A 25418-nucleotide genomic window follows, 5' to 3' on the forward strand; every position below is an offset into this window, starting at 1 on the left:
CGTTTATCCAAAGCCAAACCCGTGTACTATATTCTTAGGTTTGACAGTGAGTATAGTTAAATAATTATTTCGCCATCTTTCAATTTATTTGTTTGAAGGTTAGTCGTGACTTTTTAATACTGTAAGTGGGCTTTAGTTTTTGCAGTTATCATTGAATTAAAAAGTGTATCTAACACCTTGAAAAAGGGCATTTAACAGCAAGAAAAGTCACGATTAACCTTTCATAAATAACGGAATAACAAAGATTTAGGAACAAAATGGGATAAAACATCTGCTATTCCAAATATGTCATGCAGCAACAACAAGAAATACTCAGTTTTAGTTCTGAATGCTACGAAAGAAGGTAAATGCCTCAATGAAATTCAGGCAATATCAAATGCAGAACAAACAATTGTAGAAGCAACAGGAATTTTAAAATAACTGGGTGATGACAATTTCAAGTTTTGGTTTCGTAATGTTACATAATTATGACGTCACATGTGCTCGTTGGCGCCCCCAGTGTTTGTTCTGTACGTGGCGATACTCGACGTGGCATAAATGCACGTGGTGGTCGTGATTTGGTCGTTGTGCAAGAGAGATGTGATTTTTCCTGTCTGGATTTTATATGCCGGTTTTTATATTGCCAATAAAGATTGCAACAACTGTTAACTGCAGGTCCATATCGAACTGAAAAGGCGCGTTACAGTAACACATCATATGAACAGTATGTGCAACCAAGTGCAATCTTGTGTGTTGATATAATGGACATGTACTGTTTCTCTAAACAGTAGTTGCTAAATTGCTTCACAGGAAATGTTTCTTAAAGTGAACTTTCAAGGAACACCATTATTTCCAAAAGACTTGCACTTGCAGTGCTAACACTAAACAGAAAAAAAAAACAGTTTCTTAGTTGTCATTCGGAAATGAAGGAATAAGCTATTCATTATTTTGCCCAAACTATACGTTTATGATTGATTTTGGTTGCTAAAAGGAAGCACAAGGTTTAGAAGTATGGTTTGAATTTAAGTGAGAGTGTTGTAAATTGCAAAGCTTGAAGGAGTTTTGCACTTAAAAAAAAAATTATAAGCTATTTGCCACCAAATATAGCAGCAAGTTCTGACACAAATGTAATGTGGTTGTTAAATTTGTCAGTTATGATGATACAAATCAGAGCTTTGTGGCTATTTTTTTTTGTGTTGCCATAATCTGTGAAGTGTCATAGAAAATGTTGAAACATGAAATGTCATAGTAAAAAATGAAACATTACCATATTAATGACTGAGTAGCAAGCGTGTTAGTTGGTGGTAATTGTTATAACCAGTTTTTCTTAAATGTTGTTCAACTGAAATACTTCGACCTTTTCGACTCATTATGGGCCCCCTTCCCTGAAGGAGACACATATTGATTTTACTCGAATTTGTTTTTTTTTGTTTTGTTTTCTTTGTTTTTTTTTCTTCCCAAAGTTTGTCCGACTCGTTTTTCCATCAAATGTTTGATGGATTTGGATGAAATTTACACAGATGGTAGATATAGGAATGCAGATGTGCATCCCGATTTGCTTTTGTTGATTACCCCCAGTATTTACCCTGCTAGCGCCTAAAATGGGTTATTTTCTTGTTAAAGTTTGTCCGACTCGTTTTTCTATCAAATATTTGATGGATTTGAATGAAATTTACACAGGTGGTAGATATAGGTATGTAGATGTGCATCCCGATTTGCTTTTGTTGATTACGCCCAGTATTTACCCCGCTAGCCCCCTAAATTGGGTTATTTTCTGCCTAAAGTTTGTCCGACTCATTTTTCCATCAAATGTTTAATGGATTTGGATGAAATTTACACAGATGGTAGATAAAGTTATGTAGATGTGCACACCACTTTGTTTTTGTTGATAACCCCAGTATTTACCCCGCTAGCCCCCTAAAATGGGTGAGTTTGTAAACAATGTCGGAATTGGCTCAAATTTGGATAGCTTGTGTCGATTGTTGTGTTCAACCTTTTAGCCACAACATTTACCCCACAAGCCCCCAAAGTGTAAAACTTATTTGTATGTTACTGGGAAAAAAAATTATGAAAATTCTGATTCGCCATAGTCTTACAAGGGCAACCAGTTGTATGTTTCTCGTTGGCGGGTTGCTTGGTGAACGTTTTTGTGCCATGACAGTTAGGGGTTGTTAACAGTCCTATGACGTCAGAAGCATTACCGATTGTTGCTCAAAACACCTCTAGTGGTCGAAATTTTAAACATTAGCAGATTTTGCAGTACTATGGATTGAGTCATTGAGGTTTCATATTTTTTAGTTTAGTGTCAAACCCCATTAGTAACCCTCCTAACCCCCTAAAATGGGTAAGTTTATAAAACAGATTCGGAATTGGCCAAAATTTGGGTGGCATGTGGACCATGGCTTGAAATGCACTATTTTTAACTTTACATGTGTGGGAACCCATGAGTTTCTGCCTGCAGAAACAACTAAGGTTATAAAAGACGATGGCTAATATGGGACCCTATACAAAATAAGCATGGGAAATATATATATGTTTTTGAAATAGGTTATAGTGTAAATGCAACAACAAAATGTGCTAAGCCGCCCTTCTAGTTTATTACTATTTTTAATATTGTTGTTGTGCTTTACCGTATTTATAACCGCATTTAAATCGTTTCGAGTCTGTGTCACGTGTGGTTTTGTGCCACATTATTACTGCATATTATTAAGTTTGGTCCATCGCTGTGCAAGTAAACAAAATACACAAATGATACCGTCTGCTGTTTTCACTCGTGTGCAGTATTGCGTAACAAAAATTACGTCACAATGGAGTTGCTAATTAAGATTTGTATTACTTGTTTTTCTTCACAAAACAATGGCTAGAAAACTAGAAATGTGGCTTTTCTATATATTGACAACTTATATATGTTCAATAAAGGCTAAAATTTGGAGCAGCACCCCCACAAATTTTAGGCACGAGCCGCCACTGTTTATTAGTACAAACTTGGAAAAAAAGCTAAAACGTCCTATGCTATTACAAGCAAAAACTGATAAAAATGGTCACGTGGCAACGGAGCATCCAAGCGTGACCAATCTGCAGAGGTTGATCAGAAAAAAAAGTGCCGCAATTTCTTGTTTGTCCATTTTTTTGCCAAAACTAAAACTGTGTTCCACAGAATATAGTTGTTAAATATCCTATTGCTTCAAAAAATAGATATATTTGCTAAACAATGGCTAGAAAACTAGAAATGTGGCTTTTCTATATATTGAGAACTTATATATGTTCAATAAAGGCTAAAATTTGGAGCAGCACCCCAGAAATTTTAAGCACGAGCCGCCACTGATGCTGCTGTTCGTCTATGATACCAAGTGGCAAGTGGCCAATTGCTAGGAAAGATCAACTACACTGGAGCGTTTTTCAATACTAAGGGGGCGAAAGGATTTTCTCGGGTGAGATAATGCACTTTCGCTGTTGACACAAAACAATGAACTACAAAAAATACACGTGAGTGCGCATTCTAAAATGAATACCTCGTGCATTCGCAGTGTGAAATGGGTTGTCAGTCGTGACCCACTGTTGCTTCGTAATGCACGAACATGTTGAGAACAAGGCCACCGCCGGCTTTTCAGTTAATAATTGGGTCCACGTGTATATTGAGTACTTCCCCTTTTTGATGTCGCAATTCCACATGGCAAAAGCAGCACGAAACAACATTCGCTTACCTGATCATATAACTCATCACTCATAAGAGGCTTAGGAGCAGTGGTCCATTTAGCCCCGGCTTGAAAATATTCTTTCATCAGTGACCGATAAGCGCGATATTCGAAAAACCTGGAACGCCAAGCCATTGGTGCCTCGATAATTTCTTCACCAATCACGATCAAGATATCTCGTGGCATAGCTGCGTACATCCCTGCATATAAAGTGATGAATAAAAATATCGAGCCACAGACAGTTTTCTGATTTAGTAATAACTTTTTTAGTTTATCTATTGGCATATAGGGGTCCAATTAAAAGAGCACATAAATTCGGTTGAAAATGTCGCTTGTTTTAGGCGCTTAGTGCATACACCTAAAATACACAAGATAGGTGACGTTGTTCTCATTTTACCCTTTCTCTGTTTTTTTTTATATTAACACTTAAACAGTTATTGTCATATAATTTTATTTTATTATTTATCTACCTTTGGATTTAAAATCTGGTGTTTCGTAGGTTTTGCTCCAATCTACTATGTCAGGACGCCTCACAGTGACGCCTTCGTGGCGTAACACATTGCACATTTCTTCGATTTGGGACACCGCTTTTTTCACGTGCTCTTGTGGGAAAAATTGGCCCCCGAACTTTCGAAAAAACTCCCACTGCTGATGACTGGTGATAGCCTGGAAACACAAAGGTGAAGTTCATTAATTCCAAAGCTAATGCAAGGGATCTAAAAATATAAACTTGATAATATGCATAGATTGTCATACCTTTACTTCGTGAGTAAGCGGGGGTACGCACGCGTTTTCAGGGCGACCGACGATCACCTCATCAAGTGGGTCCCACTCGTTGTAAGAACAGACTGGCGATTTTATCTGTCGGTCAACGTTGAATATACGATAACTTTACTTTACGTGGAATCAATTGGCGACGCATAACGTAACAGTTATGACGTCATAAATAGTTCAAACGATTGCTGATAGTGTTTTATTAACAATAGGGATAAAAGCGTGTACCAAAAGGCAGTAGTTGGCGAAATAATAACAAGGTGGTGCAGATATCCACAGAGAGGGGTGATAAAACATTCACCTTTTGTCCAGCTGTATCTGCATGTTGTTTGCGTGTAGCTTGAACCGCCACAACCAGCTTCGAGCGAGAGGCAATAACATTCTAGTAATAAAAAAAAAACTTTTAAAAATATATTTGCTATTTTCTAGTCTACCGTTATAATTGCATGCATGTGTGGCTTTAGAACGGTGTTGCGTATAAACAACATGTATGTTACATCTTATTTGCCAGTAATTGCCGATTTCTATTGATTCCGCAACGTGGTTTAGTTCTTTTCGTTGCTGACTTCCGTGGAGCACGGTGCTGCGTCGGTTGTATTAGAAAAGCCGTTTATTGTCGTGTTGACCATTATTGGTGAGTCACTGACACACAGGGGCGGCTCGTGCGAGGGTGCTGCGGAGCTGCAGCACCCCTTAGATATTTTTACTTAATATTCCTACCACAATATTACAGATAACTTCCATTATATTCTTTTTTATTCTTTAGCAATATAAAATTAGAAAAAAATCCACCTTGATCGGCATTTTTTTCCTTTTAAAAAAAATATTGCATTAATATGTTTTCTATGGTCGAGCTGCAGCTCCAGTTTCGTGACGTTTTGCAGTTGTGCGCATGCGCACTTGGAAAAGCTACATGCCGGGCGAAATAGGCGACAGGGGGCTGTGGCTGCCGCAGCCCCTCCTGTGACGTAGCGCTAGTTGAGTTGTCTGCTTCGAGTCAGTGAACTCCAAAGCCAAACCCGTGTACTATATTCTTAAGTTCGGCAGTGAGAACAGTTAGATAATTATTTTGCCATCTTATAATTTATTTGTTTGAAGGTTAGTGGTAACTTTTTAAGATGACTGTAAGTGGCAGGGTTGGGTAACGAGTCCCATCAGTCGAGTCTCAAGTCAAGTCAAGTCATTAGGGGTTCGAGTCCCAAGTCAAGTCGAGTCAGAAGGGGTTCGAGTCTCAAGTCGAGTCGAGTCATTAGCGGTTCGAGTCTCAAGTCGAGTCAAGTCATTAGCAGTTCGAGTCAAGGCAAGTCACAAAAAGTTTTTGAAAAAAGGTTTAGATAGTTAATCTATTTGAATGTTTCATCGCGCCCTTTTTAACTTAAAACGGACACCGCTTCATTACAATGAACAAATCCTATTAATTCAGAGTAGGGTTAACTTTAATAAATCCTGTTAATTGACACTGATTAAACATTGTGGAAAAGAACGTTAACCTGTTCAAAGGAGTTTTTGAAAACCGAAAATTCATATTTTACTGCATGCGCTAGAACGTTTGTTCAGTAATATAAGCGCTTAAAGCGAATACTTGGCCTTGGCATGTACTGCATTCGATTACCTTAAAACCCAAGCAATTAGTACAACGCTTAATGTCAGCGTAAGAAAGTTTAGCAAAATGTAGCAGCGACTTCGTACGTTAAAATTAAGCAAAAATAACTTCGCACCGCACAGTAAATTGCTGCTAATGTTTGGTTGAAGCCAACTGAACAGGTTATCTATTATAAGAAATTTCCGTTTTGTTGATGAAATAACGAGTCCGAGTCCGAGTCGAGTCTCTACTAAGACGAGTCCAAGTCAAGTCGAGTCTTTTCACAACTGAGACTCGAGTCAAGTCAAGTCTTTTGAAAAGCTGACTCGAGTCGGACTCGAGTCGAGTCACTGACTCGAGTCTCCCCATCACTGGTAAGTGGGTTTCAGTTGTTGCAGTTATCATTGAATTAAACACCTTGAAAAGTCACGATTAACATTTATAATAAATAACTGAATTAAAAACTTTTAAGAAAATATGGTATAAAATATCTGCTACTCCAATGCCATGCAGGAATAAGCAACAACAAGAAATACTCAGTTTTAGTTCTTAATGCTATCAAAGAAAAAATAAATTTGTGACTGTGAAGTTAAATGCCTCACTGAAATTCAGGCAATATCAAATGCAGAACAAACAATTGCGGAAGCAACAGGATTTTTGAAATACCTGAGTGAAGACAATTTGAAGTTTTGGTTTCTTAATACACCATGTGGACAGTATTTGCAACCAAGTGCAATCATGTGTATTATTTAATGGACATGTACTGTTTGTCTAAACCAGCGGTTCCCAAAATGGGGTCCGCGGTCCTTTAGGGGTCCGTGAGGCAATTTTGGGGGGACCGCGAAGCGGTTGAAGTAATTCAATAATCTTATTTGGCGTCAGTTTGTGCCACTAAATAAGTTTAAATCAAAGTAGAATTGAGAATCAACTGTCTCCATTGCTTAACAATAGCCTTTAATGAATGACAACTATCAAAAATGTAATTGTTCGCGCACAATTGTAGTGCATTTGTCTTGTCTGTGATGTCACAAGCTGTGTTTGGATGACTTTTATGCGCAATTTTGCATAACTAGCTAAAATCCTGAAATCAACTTTCGTTTTTATGAAATACATATTTAGGCTCAAGGACCGCGAGCCCTCAAAATAATGGCAAAGGGACCGTTTTGAAAAAAAAATGAAAAAGTTTGGGAACCGCTGGTCTAAACAGTAGCTGCTAAATTGCTTCACAGGAAGTGTTTCTTAAGAATGAACATTTTACAGACAAGATAGTAGTGACCACCAAGCAGGGGCGGCTCGTGCGAGGGGGCTGCGGAGCTGCAGCACCCCCAGTATTTTTACTTGACATTCCTATTCCAAGTTGTTATACAAAACAATCTTTACATATAGTTTTTATGTTTGTTCAGTGTATACTAAGAATAACTTTTATGGCATTAATCGGCATTTATTAAAACAAAATTAGTAAAAATTTTGTATTATTTAAAAAAAAATCAAAATAATGATAAGTTATCTATGGCGGAGCTGCAGCTCCAGTTTCGTGACGTTTCATGACGTTTTCAGTTGTGCGCATGCGCACTTGGAAAAGCTACATGCCGGGCGTAATGGGCGAGAGGGGGCTGTGGCTCGCGCAGCCCCTCCCGTGACGTAGCGCTAGTTGTGTGGTCTGCTTCGCGTCAGTGAGCTCCAAAGCCAAACCCGTGTACTGTGTTTTTAAGTTCGACAGTGAGTGCAGTTAAATAATTATTTTGCTATCATTAAATTTATTGTTTGACTGTTAGTCGTGACTTTTTAAGATGACTGTAAGTGAGTTTCAGTTTTTACAGTTATCATTGAATTAAAAAAGTGTATCTAACACCTTGAAACAGAAAAAAAGGTCATCTAACACCTTTAAAAGTCACAATTAAGCTTTATAATAAATAACTGAATTAAAAAGATTTGTGAAAGTATGGGACAAAACATCTGCTACTCCAATGTCATGCAGGAATAAGCAACAACAAGAAATACTCAGTTTTAGTTCCTATAATGCTACCAAAGAAAAATTAAATTTGTGACTGTGAAGTTAAATGCCTCACTGAAATTCAGGCAATATCAAATGCAGAACAAACAACTGCAAGCAACAGGAATTTTGAAATGAAGGCAAAAAAAAGAGTGAAGACAATTTAAAGTGTGGATTTCTTAACACACCATGTGGACAGTATTTGCAATCAAGTGCAATCATGTGTATTGATATAATGGACATGTACTGTTTGTCTAACCAGTAGCTGCTAAATTGCTTCACAGGAAGTGTTTCTTAAGAATGAACATTCTACAGACAAGATAGTAGTGACACCAAGCACATCCTATTGTTGACAAAGAAAAGCTAGTTACTCAAATGAAAATGTTTCTGTAGATCTGATGTTCATGATTACTTTGAAAATAATCTAGATTCTAGATGATGTTTTGACAAGTGAAATTAGTAGGATGAAAAATCCTGTTTGCTGTTTCCATGAGTCCTGCAAAGGCAAAACAGTTCTTTTTACCTCTGAAAAGGATGCAAACCTTTGTTAGGAACACCATTATTTTCAAAAGACTTGCACTTGCAGTGCTAGTACTAAATAGAAAAAAAAAACAGTTTCTTAGTTGTCATTTGGTATCAAGGAAGAAGCTATCAATTACCATGCCCAAACTATAACTTTATGATTCTTTTTAGTTGTAAAAAGGAAGCACAAGGTTTAATAATATGGTTTAAATTTAAGTGGGAGTGTTGTAAATTTTAAAGCTTCAAGGAGTTTTGCACTTAAAAAAAGCAATTACAAGCTATTTGCCAGCAAATAAAGCAGCAAGTATAGCAGTTAAGAATCTGAAAGACAAATAATAGTCTGTACACAAAAATTCAAAGAAAATATGTTAAAATAAACAAGTTCTGACACAAATGTAAAGTGGTTGTAAAATTTGTCAGTTATGATACCAATAAACAGCTGTATGCCTAGTTTTTGTGTGTGTGACAACAACCTGTGAAGTGTCATAGAATATGTTAAACGCTGACTGTGACCGTAAGTTACTGAAACAAGACCATTTTTTTAAATGTTGTCTAACTGAAATACTTCAAAGTTTTTCGACCCATTACTTTTTTTCTTATTGTTTTTTCGATATTCTTGTCGTGTTTTACCGTATTTACAACCGCTTCGTTTCGAGTCCGTGTCACCTATGTTTTTGTTCCACATTATTACTGCATGTTATTGAGTTTGGCCCGTCGCTGTGCAAGTAAACAAAATACACAAATGATATCGTCTGTTGTTTACACTCGTGTACATTACTGCGTAACAAAAATTACGTCACTATGGAGTTGCTAATTAAGATTTGTATTACGGTACTTGTTTTTCTAAAACAGAAAACGGTACTTGTTTTTCAAAACAATGGCAAGAAAACTAGAAATGTAGCTTTTCTATATATTGCTAACTTATATTTGTTCAACAAAGGCTAAAATTTGGAGCAGCACCCCCACAATTTTTAGGCGCGAGCCGCCACTGCTGACACAGCCAATGGATCGTTTGCATTCATTGCAATTGTGACAAATGTAACGTCTTCAAGAAGCATTAGAATTTGTACATTAAACCAGCGGTTCTCAAACTTTTTTAATTTTTTGTTAGAACGGTCCCTTTGCAACTCTTTCGAGCCATCGCGGTCCAAGCCAATCATAAAATTTAAAATAACTTGGCAAAATAAAAGTGCCAAGTTACCAAACTAAAAGTTAATTTTTTCCTCTCGAAAGCATTCCCACAACAACATACAATCAATCAATCAATCAATCAATGCACAGGACTTGGCGTCCCCTCGCTTTGATGGACACAAGGTTCTTTCTTCTGATCGCTTCCCTCTCTAGCGTCAGAAGAGGAACTCCACACTCTTGTCTGATGGCGTCTGTCCATCTCTTTGGTGGGCGTCCTCTTCTTCTAGCTTTACCAAAGTCTTGCTCGTAGGTGGAATTTGTAAGTTCAATGCTTCGGGCGACATGCCCGAACCATCGAAGTCTCCTCGCCGACACCACATCTTCTATGGTCTCGGTCATGCCCAGCGTCTTTCGAATGTGCTCATTGCTGAGTCTGTCCCTCCGTGTCCTTCTTAGGATTGTTCTGAAGCATTTCATTTCAAACACCAGCAGAGCTCTTATCTCCTGTTCTCTGAGAGTCCACGACTCAGAACCGTACGTCGCTATAGGAAGGATTAAAGCCCTGATGTATAACTTGAGTTTTAGGGTTCTGGACATGTCTCTAGAGGTCCAGATGTTACTCCTTAGACGACCAAACGCCTGTGACGCCATGGATATTCTGTGTTGGACGTCAGAGGCACAGTTAGGGATCAAACTGCCGAGGAACTTGAACTCTCTTACTTTTGGGACTATGCGTTCGTTTATTGTGATGTCTTCGTGTTCTTCTGGAGACATGATTGCGCATTTCGAAGGGTTTATCTTCAGGCCCCATTTTCTGCAGGCTTTTTCGAGTTCGAGGGTTGATAATTTTAGTTTTTCGAACACAGTTGAAATTAACGTAGTGTCGTCTGCGTACCTTATGTCAATTGACATGTCCTCTTTTAGTTTGAACTCTTTGTCCAGGCTTTTGATGTCCTTCATTATATGCTCCAGGAATATATTAAACAGGCTCGGTGACATTATGCAACCTTGTCTCACTCCCACGTTAACTGGAAACCAGTCTGTAAGTTGGCCTCCTGCATTGACTGCACATCTTGTGTCATCATATAGTGTTTTCATAATCCTGGTGTATTGTAAGGGAATTCCGATTTGGCCAAGCATCTTCCAGAGCGCCTCCCTCCATATTGTATCGAAGGCGGACTTGAAGTCGATGAAGTTGAGGTGCAATGGGACTTGGTGTTCCCTTGCCTTCTCAATTATCTGTCTTGTTATGAAAATTGCATCCGTAGTTCCCTTGCCTGGTCTGAAACCGAATTGCGATTTGCTTATATACCTTTCAATTAAGTGCTGGTTTCTGACCATCAGTATTTTACAAAAAACTTTCCCAGGGACTGATAAGAGTGAAATGGCTCTGTAGTTTTTGGCATTTAGCTTGTCGCCTTTTTTGTGTATTGGGGTTATAATCATCTTAGACCAATCTTCTGGTGTTTTTTCTTCTGTGATTATTTTATTGAACAGCAATGTCAATGTTTTGATCATCCCATCCCCACCAGCTTTTAATAATTCTGATGTTATTCCATCAACACCTGGTGATTTCCTGTTGTGCATTTGTTTAATTGCTTTAATCACTTCTTGTTCTGTTATCGACGGGATAGACACTTCTTCTTCGTTCTTAGTCTGGTCGAATTCAAATAAAGCATCCTGGTCACGCGTAAAGTGCGTGTTGAGATGTTTCTTAAAGTGAGACTTCCAAATGTCAAGGATGTCTTGTTTCCCCATCTTTAGCTTTCCTTGAGCGTCTTTCATTGCTGATGTAGATTTGTAACTTTTACCCTCTAACTGTCGTAACTGTCGTTTAAACAGCATTCTAGAGTTGTTTCTTTTGAAATTTTCCTCCATTTCAATTATTTCGGTTCTGAGATTCATGTTCTTTTGTTTTTTAACGGCTATATTGACTTTCTTATTTAGTTTTCTGTAGTTTTCTTTAAGCTCAGTGTTCTTAGGATTATTTAACATGTTTCTTTTCGCAGCTCTGCGTTTCTCACAGAGATCTATGATTGTCTGTGGTAATCCTGATATTTCGTTCTTGTGTTTGAAGCCTATTTCTTGTTCTGCAGTTTTGTGTACTATGGTTTTGAATTCATTGTAGAACTCGTTTGGGTGCAAATTATGATCATCATTCAGAAGAGTTGCAAATCTTTCACCCACTACAGCCTCAAACTTTTCTCGAGTATTCTCACAGCTTAGTTTATCGTTGTTGTAACGCTTTGGAGGTTTGTGCACTTTGTGTTTGGACTTTTTTGGACTTTCTGTCGTTGTGTTTGCAATTATTAGAGAGTGGTCGGAACCTATTTCTGCAGACTGGTAAGACCTGCAGTTCTTCACTGCTGACTGTTGCGTTTTTGACATCAGTATGTAGTCAATTTGCTTCTTTGTGAATCCGTCTGGTGCTGTCCATGTGTATCTGCGACTTTCCTTATGCTTGAAGATGGTGTTAGCAATGAATAGGTCGTTAATTGCACAAAATTGGAGCAGATGTAGACCCCTTTGATTGTGGTTGCCTTGTGCGTATTTTCCCACGACATTTGGCCAGTTAACTTGAGTGTCGGTACCTACTGATGCATTGAAATCACCAAGCATAACTATTTTATCGTTACTGTTTAGTTTATTTATCTCGTCTTGCAAAATGCTGAAGAAGTTTTCAAAGCAAATGTCACTGTGGCTAGAATCTGGGGCATACACTATGAAGTAAGCGATTTTTGTTGTTTTCCACTGCATGGTGACTTTGAGTAATCTACTGGAAATACAATCATAGTCTATTACCATTTCTTTCAGTTCTTTCTTCATGATCATAGCGACGCCTTGTCTATGAATTCCGTCTTGCCGTGGAGAGTGTATAATGATATATCCACCACTTTCCCACAATGTTTGCTTCTCATTCGACCAGTGTGTTTCTGTAACACCTAATATGTCTATTCCCATTCGTTCAATTTCCTTCATCAAAAGCTCAACCGTACCCGTTTCTTTAAGCGTTCGGGTATTCCAAGTTGCAATCCGAACCGGGAGATTCTTAGCACCCTCTTTTTGCCCGGGACTGAGGGCCATTTTTAGTCTTGTGTTCATCATTTTTTCGAGCGTCTACCTGGACACTTGCTCAGAGACATTCCAGGGATTTTGAATCAGGGTTGTCTCCCCTAGCCTTTCACAAACCAATGCGTGACTACAAGGCAGCAGTTGCCTCGAGTGAGGAAGTCGGTTTAGCCGACGGCCACTCGACCCGCGACAGGTTGTACTGGGCTACGTGGTACCAGTAGCAGGTATAAGCCTGACCTGACCTAACAGAATGAATGTAGTATAGTTTCAAATGATGACTTTGCGTGGGAATGTTTCCAAGGCAATTTATTACGTCACAAACAATACTAAAACAACATAAACATAGTGCGCCAACAATCTCTTCTGTTACTTGAAAATGAAGTAAAGAACCACTTTTTGTCATAGAAAACTCATTGGTCTATATAATTTTTGCTTATACACTCGCAAGATCCCATATTATATAAGATTGTGGAAATGCTTTAAGCTCCTCGCGGTCCCTCTAAACCCGCCTGACGGACCTAAGTCACCGCGGACCCCAGTTTGAGAACCGCTGCATTAAACGGTGGTAAAAAGCACAACAGGGGCATTGGCGCTCGCTTACGGGAGGAGGGGAAAAACCCCGGGTTAATGTTTATCAACTAACGATTTATTACTTATTGCAGTAACGGTCTTTTGTTCCCTTGGAAAGTGTACGAAGTTGTTTGTGTTTATTAAGACCGCGTTGGTTCCGCAAAGCGCACTCCTTATAAACTCGTTATGATGCTGGTCGCTTAGTTGGACAATATCAGATGTATAATAAGACCAACTACTCTAGCGGGCCCGATGAAATGACGTCGTTTGGTGTTTGGTGACCCCTGCTTTAGCCAATTATGTTTTGCGAGAACTGAAATTTGCTCTTTGTCGTTCACGGGGTTCGAACCCAGGATACTTCTGTGTAATTGTTTATTTTAGTTGTCCGCGTTTCTTTTATTGAAATCTTATTTTATGAAGATTTTTTGTCTTGATAATATAATTTAACTATAGGTAGCTATATAATTCTTACACAAAAACGATAAGCAAATAAGTGAACTCACGCACTCGATAGCATAAGCTTGATAATAAAATCTACAATCTACATTAACGTAAGGTTATACCGTATTTACCGTACCGTATCTCAATTGTAAGCCGCCCTCGTTTATAAGCCGCCTCGATTGTAAGCCGCATGTTAAGGTGTTAAAAAAATAATGTAAGCCGCCCTCAAATGTAGGCCTAAGCTGCACGCTGGAATTTTAAAATTCTATGTAATTAGATACGATTGTTTCACATACATATTTCTGTTGTTACTGTACCCAACAGAACGTATATCGACGTTTAATCTGTACACGCATGCATGTTTTGAACCCCAATAATTTAAAATGTTGGAGCGTAGAAATAGTTTTGATATAAAGTTAAAATATAAGCCGTCCTCGATTATAAGCCGCACAAACGCCAGCTAAAAAAAACAATATAAGCCGCGGCTTACAATCGAGTAAATACGGCACAAATTTAGAGTGGAGTCTAAATTAAGTGGAGTTATATGATAGCTTAAATGGTTACGTTAGACCAAAAAGGCTTATTGACCAGAAAGACAACACATTCCAGTCGGAGATATGTTATGTTTTCATGCCCACGATCGATAAACAGGAAATAATGATAGTTTTTAGTTTCCCGTACAAAACGTTCTCACGGAACATTGTTTTAAACATTGTTTTGCCTCTATGTAATTGTGAAGCGTTTTCATCGAACTGTTAATAAACATTCAACCAAGCCAGTTTTTTGTTTAGGCGCTTTAAACAGTTTCACCGGATGGTGGAAGGGTTTGTCACTTTGCGCCTAACCGGAGTTGAGCAGGCTTTTATGTTGGTTATATCCAATCTTATCTAAGGTTTGTTTTTTCAACGTTCAAATTTTTATTTTTGTTGAAGTATTAAGTGCAGTTTTCTGCAAACGGTGCGCTGTATCGTAGTGGCAGATATGCCGCGGTGTGTCTGTTACTCAAAAGCATTTTTTAAATACGCATTTTAAACATAATTTTTCTACATCAGATTTAAACGTTGCGAAACGAAACTACAGTGACTTTGATAATTAACACAAACTAACTTTTGCAAGTGTGACGTTAGTAAAATGATTTAGATTACGTGTTACACACACACATAAATTGTCAAGTTGGACCAGAAAGTTTCATGTGACATCCAACACATCATCCAGATCTGACGTTAAATGCCTTACTGTAAACAGGCGGACATAACCATACATTTACATGTACAACACTGCAAAACCCACCTGTCTGGCTTGTAGTTGGATAACTGAGCCATACGTCAATAATGCACGCTTCATTCTTCGACGTTGTTAGTGTCAATTAATAAAAAATACCTAGCCAACAAATCTAGACCTGAATAAGTAAGATTGAACTATAGTTTTTTGTACCAATCTTTTATTTTGAATATCGTAAGACCAATATTGCCGAATAGTTTAGGCTCCAGCTAAAACCTGATTTTATTTTGATACTTGCCAAATGAAGGTTAAGTGATTCATTTAGACGGTCTATGAGTAAGCATGATGAGAATCACATTGGCTGGCCGGAATGCTCTGTCATTTGTCGGTCCATTTATCCTAACCTTCAACCGTTCTGCAACCAAAGCTTTTCCCACTTATATACCACGCGGCAAAACGAAGAAAAATGAATCTGTATTGTGTTACTTGCCCCTGCAGTACCGCCAAGCGAATGGAAAGTTTTACGCAGTTTGGCTTGGTATGGCAATTCAGGAAGTAGGTCCACACGGCGAGGCTGAGGACAAGCGAAGCCCGCGGCACTATTTCACTCATACGCCAAATTACACAACGTTTGTATGAGCAGCGTTTTACAGCAACTCGCCTGCTGGGTGTATAAAGGTTACATTCAAAATTATTATGCTGTAGCGACCTAACGATCGTTTTCGCTTATGCGCTCTGAAGCGTGCTATTTGCGTTTTTCTTTTAATTGCCATTGCCTCTTTATAAACGCCGATTTCTCTACCTCTCACACGTTCCTAACATGACTCGAACATGGTGACGCTGCTCATTAATTGCTTCAACCGCTTTTAAGCAATGAAAAAGACTCGCCCCAGGGTCGTTTGCGTCAGTTTGCATTTTTACAAGTGCTTCGTTTTAGTTTGTGCATATATTGTGACGTAACTGCCCCTTTCTCTTCACTTCGCGCCGCTTCTCGCAGCCTCCAAGCATATCCGCCAATGGCAGGGAGTAAAGAACCTGGCTTTCTTCTTCTCGTTTTAACTAACCCGAGGGGTAACGGTACCGCACTACCAGGCGTGACGCGCATTTTTGTCTAATTCCTGTGTTTGTACTTTTTTGTGATCGCCCGTTTATTAGCGCACAACAAACAAAACTTATCTACACAGTGGTGCGTAAATACGCAAATTGTACAGCTCAACACATCCACATTTGTACAACTAAAAAAATATAAACCACTGTTCCATTTTTCCAAGCGCCGCCACGCAGGGCACGGGCAACACATTTGAAATTCGATCACAATTCTACGCCCTAACGTTACGGATTCACTTTGGAAAGCCTAACTTTGTTTGGCGGACTTGCCAACTTTTAACGCAAATGGCACAAGCGACTCCCTTTAAAAAAAATCATATTTATTTAATAATCACTAGCAGTGTTTTTTTTAAGGTGTTTTCCGAAACGGTCCCCCAAATTTCTCCAGCGGTTTCTCAAAATTTTATTTAACTAATAAATAATTCGTTTAAGCAAATATGGCTTTTTTTGGTATTTAAATGAAACACTTGCGGTCTCTTAAAACTACTTAGCGGTCACCCAAACCAAACCTTAAAAAAACCACTAGAATAAACTCCCACTTTGGGCAAAGAGAAAGTGTCTAATTAAGCTTGCTGATCCGTTTGGTTTTGGTACATAAAGTATCTTGCCATAACACTCTGAGACGCTTCACCTACTGGCCTGTGTTCGTTTGCCCACGAGGTGCAGTGGCAATTACATTGAATACTCTTGTATATAGTGACGTAATATATAGGAAGGAGCTACGAGCAAAAAGCCAAGTTATGTGCAGACTGTAACGTATTATAATTGAGTTTTATTAATTTGTGTTGATTTTATGGAACTTCCACGAAGTGAATTGTTTGACGTTGTCTACGAGCAACGAACCGTTGGAATTCGAATGACCCTTTTGGCATCTTGGCCAACGCCCTAAATAATGTTTGTCCACTAACAGTTTATTACTAATTGCAGTAACGGTGTTTTGTTCCCCTGGTAACTCAAAGTGAAGTTGTTTGTGTTTACCAAGAACCCGGTGGTCCTTCGTAAGCGCAGTCGTTGGGCAGTTACTAAGCCGCAAGTCGTTAAGTTGGGCGGTTATTATGGATGCCCAACTGGACAATAGCTTCTGAGTACGTTATTGCTCGATCGTTAAATGTCGGTAAACAATATTTAAAATAACTGACATTATGTTTAGATCTATATATACGTAGTAAGATAGGCCGAGCTTCCATTCCATTCGATTATTCTACGATATACATTCTGTTTGAAATTTCTGTTGATGCTGCATTGAACTGATATTCGTGGATCGCTCTGTGTTAAATAAACAACAAATAACCAAACTTCTGGAGCAATAATACCCACTCTTGGACACGCAAGGTTGTAAGGCCTCAATTCTACAAGACGGCGCCGACAGTGCAATGAGTGTATTGAAAAGACCGAACTGCTTAACTTTTAAAGCTACGAAACAGCTCAAGAGAGAGGATTTATGAAACCTTATGAAGAAAATTAACTTTTCTCTCCAAAAAGAATTGTGGGATAGCTGAAATGAAGGGTACACCTGTGCATGCAATCTGCACAACAATAGAAACGTTTTGGTCTTCACAAGAAATTACTAGAGGTATTGTAACCAGGGAGTCGAACCGGAACTGAACCCGAACCCGCGAACCGGTTTGAGCGGTTAATTTCATTAAACCCGAACCGAATCCGAACCGCTAATTACGATTTTCTAAAAACCCGAACCGGAGTTGAACCCCATATTTTGTTTGGCGTTGGACCTGAACCGGAACCGAACCAGCAAAAAATGCAGTCTGTTTTATATTTTGCGATATTTTAAAAAACAGCGCACTGAAGAATACACGAGATAAAACTTATACGGCGTGTCAAAAATAACAGTGCACGGGCAAAATTCTTTTGGAGTTTGATAAGGCCAGGTAGATGATGGGTAGAATTAAATTAAAACGAATAAAAATTTGAACCGGTTTAAAACCGCAAACCGGTTCGGACCGTATAATTTGCCCAAACCGGAACAAAACCCGAACCCGATAATATGCATTATTAAAAACCGGAAGCGAACCCGAACCATTAAAAACAAAACCAAGTGAACCCGAACCGAACCTGAACCCATATGACAAGCGGTTCGACTCCCTGATTGTAACGGCGATAACGCTCCCCTACAGCAAAAACCTTTCCCGCCGTTGCAATCATCACACCATACATGCATTGTTACGTCGTAACTGCTGACCTTGTATGTGTCCCACTTTAACAGTTTTCTTAGTGTCTACACCAGGGGTGGGGAACCTGCGGCCCGCGGGCCGCATGCGGCCCGCTTGCCTTTTTAAAGTGGCCCGCGTCAACATTTTGTTAAAGTACAGCATAAAACTTAACATAAAAAAAAAACAATAAAATGTTTATGTACAAATATTTACTTGAAATGACTTCGACACTTCCACGTTTGACGCCAAACGTACAAAAATTGCCACACATTCAACCACTTGCTGTATTTGTGACGTAACAGTCACTCGATTCTATTTGTGACGTAACAGTCACTCGACCTCTCCTTGCAGTATTTGCCATGTGGTGTTAGTTTTAAATTGATTTTAGAGCTATAAAATGTATTCGGTATAACGGAGCTAGGGTATTCCAGAAGAATGGAAAAATGTTAGTCGAATTAAGTGATAAACCTGAATTCCATGTTTGTTGCAAATAAGTAACAGCAAAGAAAAAAATCTGGAGCGATGAAATATAAAAAAATCCGGAGCGTTGAAATATAAAACACTTGTGTGCTTAGGGCATTTTTACACGGAATTTGAAAATAAAAAAATATTTGGCCCGCCCGAAAATGTTGTGCAATTCATGCGGCCCGCAGTACTAAGTAGGTTCCCCACCCCTGGTCTACACGTACAGTCCAGTTAGTGTTACAGTGGTGTATGAGTTAGTTGTGAGCGTATTAAGTTGTGTTATGGTGCATACTTTATGTGCTGCAAGTAAGATTGTTTGGACTATTTTGTGGTTATTACGTTCGTTATTCTATTTGGTTTAGGTGGTCAAAAATCGTTTTAAATCACTCTTAATTTCAATAAAGTGCATGTGAAACTGACCGCTCTTATTCTGCCAGTCGAGAGACTGAAAGGTAGAATTAGCAGCAATGCTTGAATTCTACAGGTATTATATGTACAAAACTCAAGGCTTTATGAAAGCGATAAGATCCCGATACCGTTCTCAAATGCCCTTATTGTTAAAAACATGGAAGAGCACCATAGTAAACTAAAGAAAATAATGCATCGAAAAAACGAAGAAGGACTTCTTTCTGGAATGAGGATACTCACAATGAACAAATTTGATCTATAAAAACCCTATACCCAGCCACATTCGCGTCATTGGCAATAAATTTTATGTGACTTATCATGGTCGTGTGCGAGTACGCAATCCCAGTAAAATGTTATAGCTGCAATACCGGAAGCTTAGTGGACCCAGACCGCAGGCATTTCTTCTGCTGCAAATGCCAAAAAATATATAGTGGCCAAGGCATGCTGTGATAAGTCAACCTTGTTCCTATTGCCACAATTGCAAACAGAAACAAAATGTCCGAAATGTCACGCACCGATGAGACTAATGACATGCTGCAAAAACATTCAACCAGAATAGATAATGGATGGCAACATGTTCAAATGCATTCAATACCAAACGTATGCTAATACCTGTTAACGCTTTGGCTAAAACTGCTATGAGTAAAGATGGTTACAATCCTGCCTGCAGAAATAAATTAGTCCACTGCAGTTGTGGGGAACAAACGCTGTACATATTGAACCAAGTCAACCTTACAACTGTAATTGTGGTTTTGAATATGAATGAGACATAGAAGTAGGAGTTCAGAAGTATCAATAGTGTCCTCAAAATAATATCCTCAAAACTTACTACTTTTAACACTATTTACGGAAAATACACTATTTAACACTATTTACGGCAGGGGTGGGGAACCTGTGGCCCGCGTCAGATTTTCGTTAAAGTATACAACATAGCATAAAAAAAACGTTTATGTACAAATATTTCCTAAAAATTACTTCGATATTATTGCTAATCTTCCCATACCACATTATGATGCCAAACTTATAAAAAAATGCCACGCATTGAACTACTTGGTATGTTTGTGACGTAACAGTCACTCGATTGCCTTTTCTCGCAGTAACAAATCATTTGTCATGTGGTATTATTATTTGATTTTAGAGCTATTAACGTGCGATCCTTATAAGCTATTGCTGCCAGGCATAATGTATGACCAAGTATTGCTCATCCAGCAGTTTTATTGTAAACAATCGACGTTTCGACGTCCTATACTATACAAGACGCCTTCATCAGGATAATGACGTAACGTGCGATCCTTATATTGGTATTTCAAACATATCATTGAAAAAATAAACAGATCAGTAATAGAGCTAGGGTGTTCCAACTCTTATTTTTTAGTCGAAATAAGTGATAAACCTGTATGCCTTGTTTTTTTGCAAACATGTACCAGCAAAGAAAAAGTCAAATCAAAATGAAATATAATACCACTAGTGTCCCTTGGGTAGTTTTACACGGAATTTGGAAATAAAAAAATATTTGGCCCGCCGCAAAATGTTGTGCAATTCATGCGGCCCGCAGTATCAAGTATAGGTTCCCCACCCCTGATTTACGGAAAATTCTTTAGAATGCCATTTTGTCTAAAAAGGCCCAAAAAGTTTTTCAACAGAGAATTTGAAAAAAGAAACAAGTTACTCAAACTGGTAAAGTACTTAAATTTTACGACTCTAATTAGCCATTAAAAATTCTAGTGGATTCATCGCAACATGGTTTGGGCGCTGTCTTGTAAGAAAAGGCTTAATGGTCCTTTCGACTTCGAGTATGCACCCCGGGCATTAAGCGAAACTGAACAAAAGTACACACAAATTCAAAAGGAAATGCTAGCAATAGTTTTCGGGTGAGCAAACTTTCATCAATATACCTATATGGCCGACATTTTTATGTTGAATCCGATCACAAGCCTTTGGAAATCATCTTCAAGAAACCGATTTCGACAGCGTCTGATAGATTGCAGCGAATGATGATAAAGATTCAAGATTACGATTTTGCTATTTCGTTTAAACCTGTAAAAGATAGCCCGATTGCAGATGGCCTATCTCGCAACCACCCTCAAAACAGCGATGAATCGGGCCAATGTGACAACAATTTGCATGTTAATTTTATAGATTTGCCCATATGCAAATGCTTAAAAGGTATATTCTTGACGGTTGGCCCACCGCGCGAAATTCATGCTCCCAGCAGACACGTGATTTTTGGGGATTTCGAGACGAACTGCCTATAACAGAAAATGTCTTGTTAAAGGGTGAGAGAATCGTTGTTTCTTCGTCTAAATGTTTCAAAATAAGCACTCAAAAGAACCATTAGTCAATCATGAAATACCTGTGACGCCATGGGAGCAAGTTGCTGAGGACCTGTTTCAATGGAACGGAAACAAATATATACTTGTAGTGGACTATTACAGCAAGTGTTTTGAAGTGATTTTGTTGACAACAACAACTAGTCCAGCGGTAGTTTCTCATTTAAAATCTTTATTTTCAAGGCATAGGATTCCGAAGGTTATCATATCAGACAATGGTCCGTAGTTCAACAGTCAAAAAGATTTTTGTACAAATTGAAACATATTACATAAAACATTAAGTTCATTACATCCACAATCAAACGGATTGACCGAGAGAACTGTACAAACTGTAAAACGTTTGTTAGATAAAGCCTTCAAGTCCAATGAAAACCCGTATTTAAGTTTTTTTTTGCAATACAGGAATACGCCGATCGGAAACGAAGGCTCGCCAGCGCAATGGCTGATTGGGGAGAAGATTAAGGCAATTGTCAATGACATCCGATCATCTTGAGACAAGGACTGTGCCTTTATCAGTTACCAGCAGAACACGTATTTTGATAGAGGTGCTCGACCACTTCCACCACTTCAAACTGGAGACAAAATCTATCATCGACGCGACAAAAACTAGAACCGTCCACTGTTATCAAAGCCTCTCACAAGCATCGTTTTTACATTATACAAAAAGGACGATTTGCTCTGGCGGAATCGACGGTTTCTGCACAAGGCTCGGTTGAGCCCATTATTCCGCACACAGAAGATCTCGAAGGGAAAGATGACGCTCAGGGTGCTTCACTAGAAGGTCCGACATACCACACTCAGTCTGGTCGGATAATACACTCACCGCAGCTATTTAGCGAATAATATTAGGTATTTTTCGTTGTGACTATTGTATTGTGTTGTTGTCTTTACAATCTTCCTAAAGAGGGAAGATGTAGTGAATTTATGACATATTTCTACGCTTGAGTGGTTTTCTACTACGTAGTCTTTCTTGTACCTCTCCACCACTTTGGAGGTCATTTTAGTTACGCGCGGGTGCTGTGCGGTTGTGCTGTTGGCTCCTGGCAATAAAACACTAGAAATATAGTGTTTTTGCTTTTTACTTTTTCACTTTTCTTTTACTGCAATGTCTGTATTAAATTTTGCATCATTCAATGTGGGGCTGTATGAGGAATCATAACAAACGATAAACCATATTTCACTTTCTCCAAGGGAAGGCATTTGATGTCGTTTTTCTCCGGGAAACGCACTATTCAGTTGGTCTTCTTAGCAATTCGTATGTACACATCTGAGAGGTCCTTTTTTCAAAATCCAAGAACAATTATGTTGTCAAATGCTAGAGAAAGCGGAGTACTGTCCCAATTTAAATTAGGTAACAGATGGTTAGATTTTTCAAGCCTATGCCTTTTCGTTTGTGAATTCGAGATGACTTACAGTTACAGGTGTACCACAAACTGTACAATGTCTGGCAATAAAACTTATGTGAATGTGTAAAAAGCTAATTTATTCGGATATTGGATTGCGGTCCGAGCCTGTTAGCCAATTAGTTACATCACTTCTGGACCGTCTTAGACCTACAACCGGTGGATTTGGAAATCTTTTTTTTAATCAGTTTATAACAGTGTTTGAAGTATTATCTGTCATCACTTCTAGTTCTTTTATAAATCTTGTTCGATTATTTGTTTTTCCATCCTTGCCTGTCCCTTGAAGTGATTTGCTCTGGTTTACAAAACTGCTGTTTTCGCGGAAAAACTTTTGTGACTTGGATAGCAAGTTTGCCAGTAATTGCCAATTTCTATTAATTGTTCTGCTTGGCTGATTTAAGTCCTGCTTTCATCGTGACGTATGTAAATGTTCATTTGAGAGCATGTGCATTGAACATCACGTTTTTGTGAGATGCATGAGTTGTTAGATTTGCAAACTAGGTAAGTAAATTTAGCCTAATTTTCTGTGTCTTTTTGCTTGTAGTGAAATTAGTAATGCTAACAGCAGTGGTTAAAAGGCTAGTTTGACATTTGTGGGACCTATAGTCACAGGCTAGTGCAGCCCTGGTTACCCAACAGTTGGTACGTTTATGTTCTTATTTTACTTCTGTTTAACTTGTATTAATGTATACCTAACCGTAACTGAACTTATTATGAGTAATTGGAAGTCATTTGATGTGGAATGCGACCGATTAATGTAGATTTAATCGGCGACATTTGTGCAATGTTCAAACTGCTTGATGTGAATTGTCGCCTGACGTCATAATGGTTACGTATGAATGATAATTTTATTTTGTGGTTTACAGAAAAACCGTTGCCGTCGCTATTGACGTTGTCGTCTTGCTGTTAGTGGTCAGCGTTGCCTTTTATCGCCCAACAAGAATATTCGTTGCACATGCAAGAGTGGGTCGTCTTGGAGTACAGGCTCTAGTGTGACAAACGGCGCAGGGCCAGGCTGCGCACCTAGCGGTTATTACAGCAAGTGTCTGATCATTCTTCTCCCTAAAAATCAGCTTTACTACCACTGGGTCTTAAAGTTAAAAAAATTGCCGAATTTGAGTAACAACAAAAATCATCACTACCTCTGTCGAAATGCCCCGACGTGACCATGACGCAGACATGCCTACTGCCATCACACTACTTGCCCACGTCGTTATACTTGAAATATTTGAAGACGTCACACATGCATATGACGCATCGAGCATTCATTTCCGTGTTTGACAGATGATGATGGTTAACCGCGTTGTCCTGGCCATTATTATTATGGGTCCCCTTCCCTGAAGGGGACGCATCTTGATTTCACTCACTTTTTTTTCTTTTTTCCGCCGTGAAGTTTATCCATGCACTTTTGGCAACAAATCTTTGATGGATGTGGATGAAACTTTTACAGATGGTAGATATGGTCATGCAGATGTGTCTTTCGGTTTGTTTGATAGCCCCAGTATTTACCCCACTAGCCCCTGAAATGGGGGAATTTTTAAAACGATGTCTGAATTGGATGAAGTTTAGACAGTTTATAGAACGTCATCCATCAATGTCTTTTACCATGTGAGCCCCACCTTCACCCCATTAACCCCTAAAACGGGTGTAACGTTGGCTGAGTTGGTTGAAATTTTGACAGTTTGTGCTATATGTCATTTTAAGTGTCGTTTTTCATTTTTTGACCGCCAATCCCATTAGCCCCCTAAAAAGGGGGCTTTTTAAAACAATATTATAAAGGCTTTTAAAACAATAAAAACTTTTCTAACAATATCACAAAATTTAGACAATATATTCCATTTTGAGGTGAAGTTTTACCACGTAGCCCAACCATTTACTCCATTAAAACCCTGTAAAAGGTTAAATTTTGCAAACAATGGCTGAATTGAATGCGACTTGTATAGTTTGTACCTCATATAGCATGATTATGTCTGCAGACTTTTTTATCGTCCTCTTTAAACAGATAGCACCAAGATTTATCATAGTTATTTTGCAAAATGCATTATTTACAACTTTGTATGTGTGGGAGACCCATGAGTTTTTGGTTGCAGAAACAACTAAGGCTATGAAAGACAGTGGCTGATATGGGACCCAATTTAACCGATTATAAATAAAGTGTACGCAGTGTATGTGCAATGGCAATAGGTGCTGAGCCACTTTTCTAGTTTGAATGTCTTTTTATGTGCAGAGATGAATGTCGGCAAATTGTTTTTTATCTCTAATTACTCTTTATCCGCTACTTTAGATCAGGGCAACTCAAACCTTCTTGCTGTGCGAGCTGTGACCCCATTTTAAAACAGAAACTTCTACGCGACCCCTTGATGGGTATAGCCCAGGGGTGCACAACCTTTTAGCTGTGACGGCCGCGTCATAGATCCTTATTTCACCAACTTGTGTTTTAAAATTACTGATATACATATATATATATATATATATGTATATATATATATATATATATATACCATCTTAATGACGCCTAACAAGCCTAAATTAATTTCCAACTTGATCACACAAGTTG

At 38.6% G+C, this 25418-nt stretch overlaps 1 protein-coding gene across 1 annotated transcript; it reads right to left on the reverse strand.

The window, feature by feature from the left end:
* Window positions 1-3565: 3565 nt before the first annotated feature.
* On the reverse strand, window positions 3566-15147 carry LOC145222884 (glycine amidinotransferase, mitochondrial-like). Its single transcript, XM_080089120.1, has 5 exons — window positions 15050-15147; window positions 4750-4830; window positions 4431-4535; window positions 4145-4340; window positions 3566-3874 (listed from the first exon to the last, which is right to left on the reverse strand). Exons 1-5 carry the CDS (start codon window positions 15101-15103, stop codon window positions 3591-3593), a joined length of 720 nt encoding a protein of 239 aa, XP_079945246.1. The 5' UTR covers window positions 15104-15147; the 3' UTR covers window positions 3566-3590.
* Between the last annotated feature and the right edge of the window lie 10271 nt (window positions 15148-25418).

This window comes from Phallusia mammillata, chromosome 1, assembly GCF_965637545.1.
Source record: "Phallusia mammillata chromosome 1, kaPhaMamm4.hap1.1, whole genome shotgun sequence".
Taxonomy (NCBI): domain Eukaryota; kingdom Metazoa; phylum Chordata; class Ascidiacea; order Phlebobranchia; family Ascidiidae; genus Phallusia; species Phallusia mammillata.

Bases quoted from the DNA above. Each gene is read 5' to 3' on its own strand.
- LOC145222884 (XM_080089120.1), bottom strand. From the start codon at position 15,103: ATGAAGCGTGCATTATTGACGTATGGCTCAGTTATCCAACTACAAGCC. The intron at 4,341-4,430 runs GTATGACAATCT...TTGTGTTTCCAG, and splicing joins CGCTTACTCACGAAGTAAAG to GCTATCACCAGTCATCAGCA. The intron at 3,875-4,144 runs GTAGATAAATAA...CTTTATATGCAG, and splicing joins ACCAGATTTTAAATCCAAAG to GGATGTACGCAGCTATGCCA.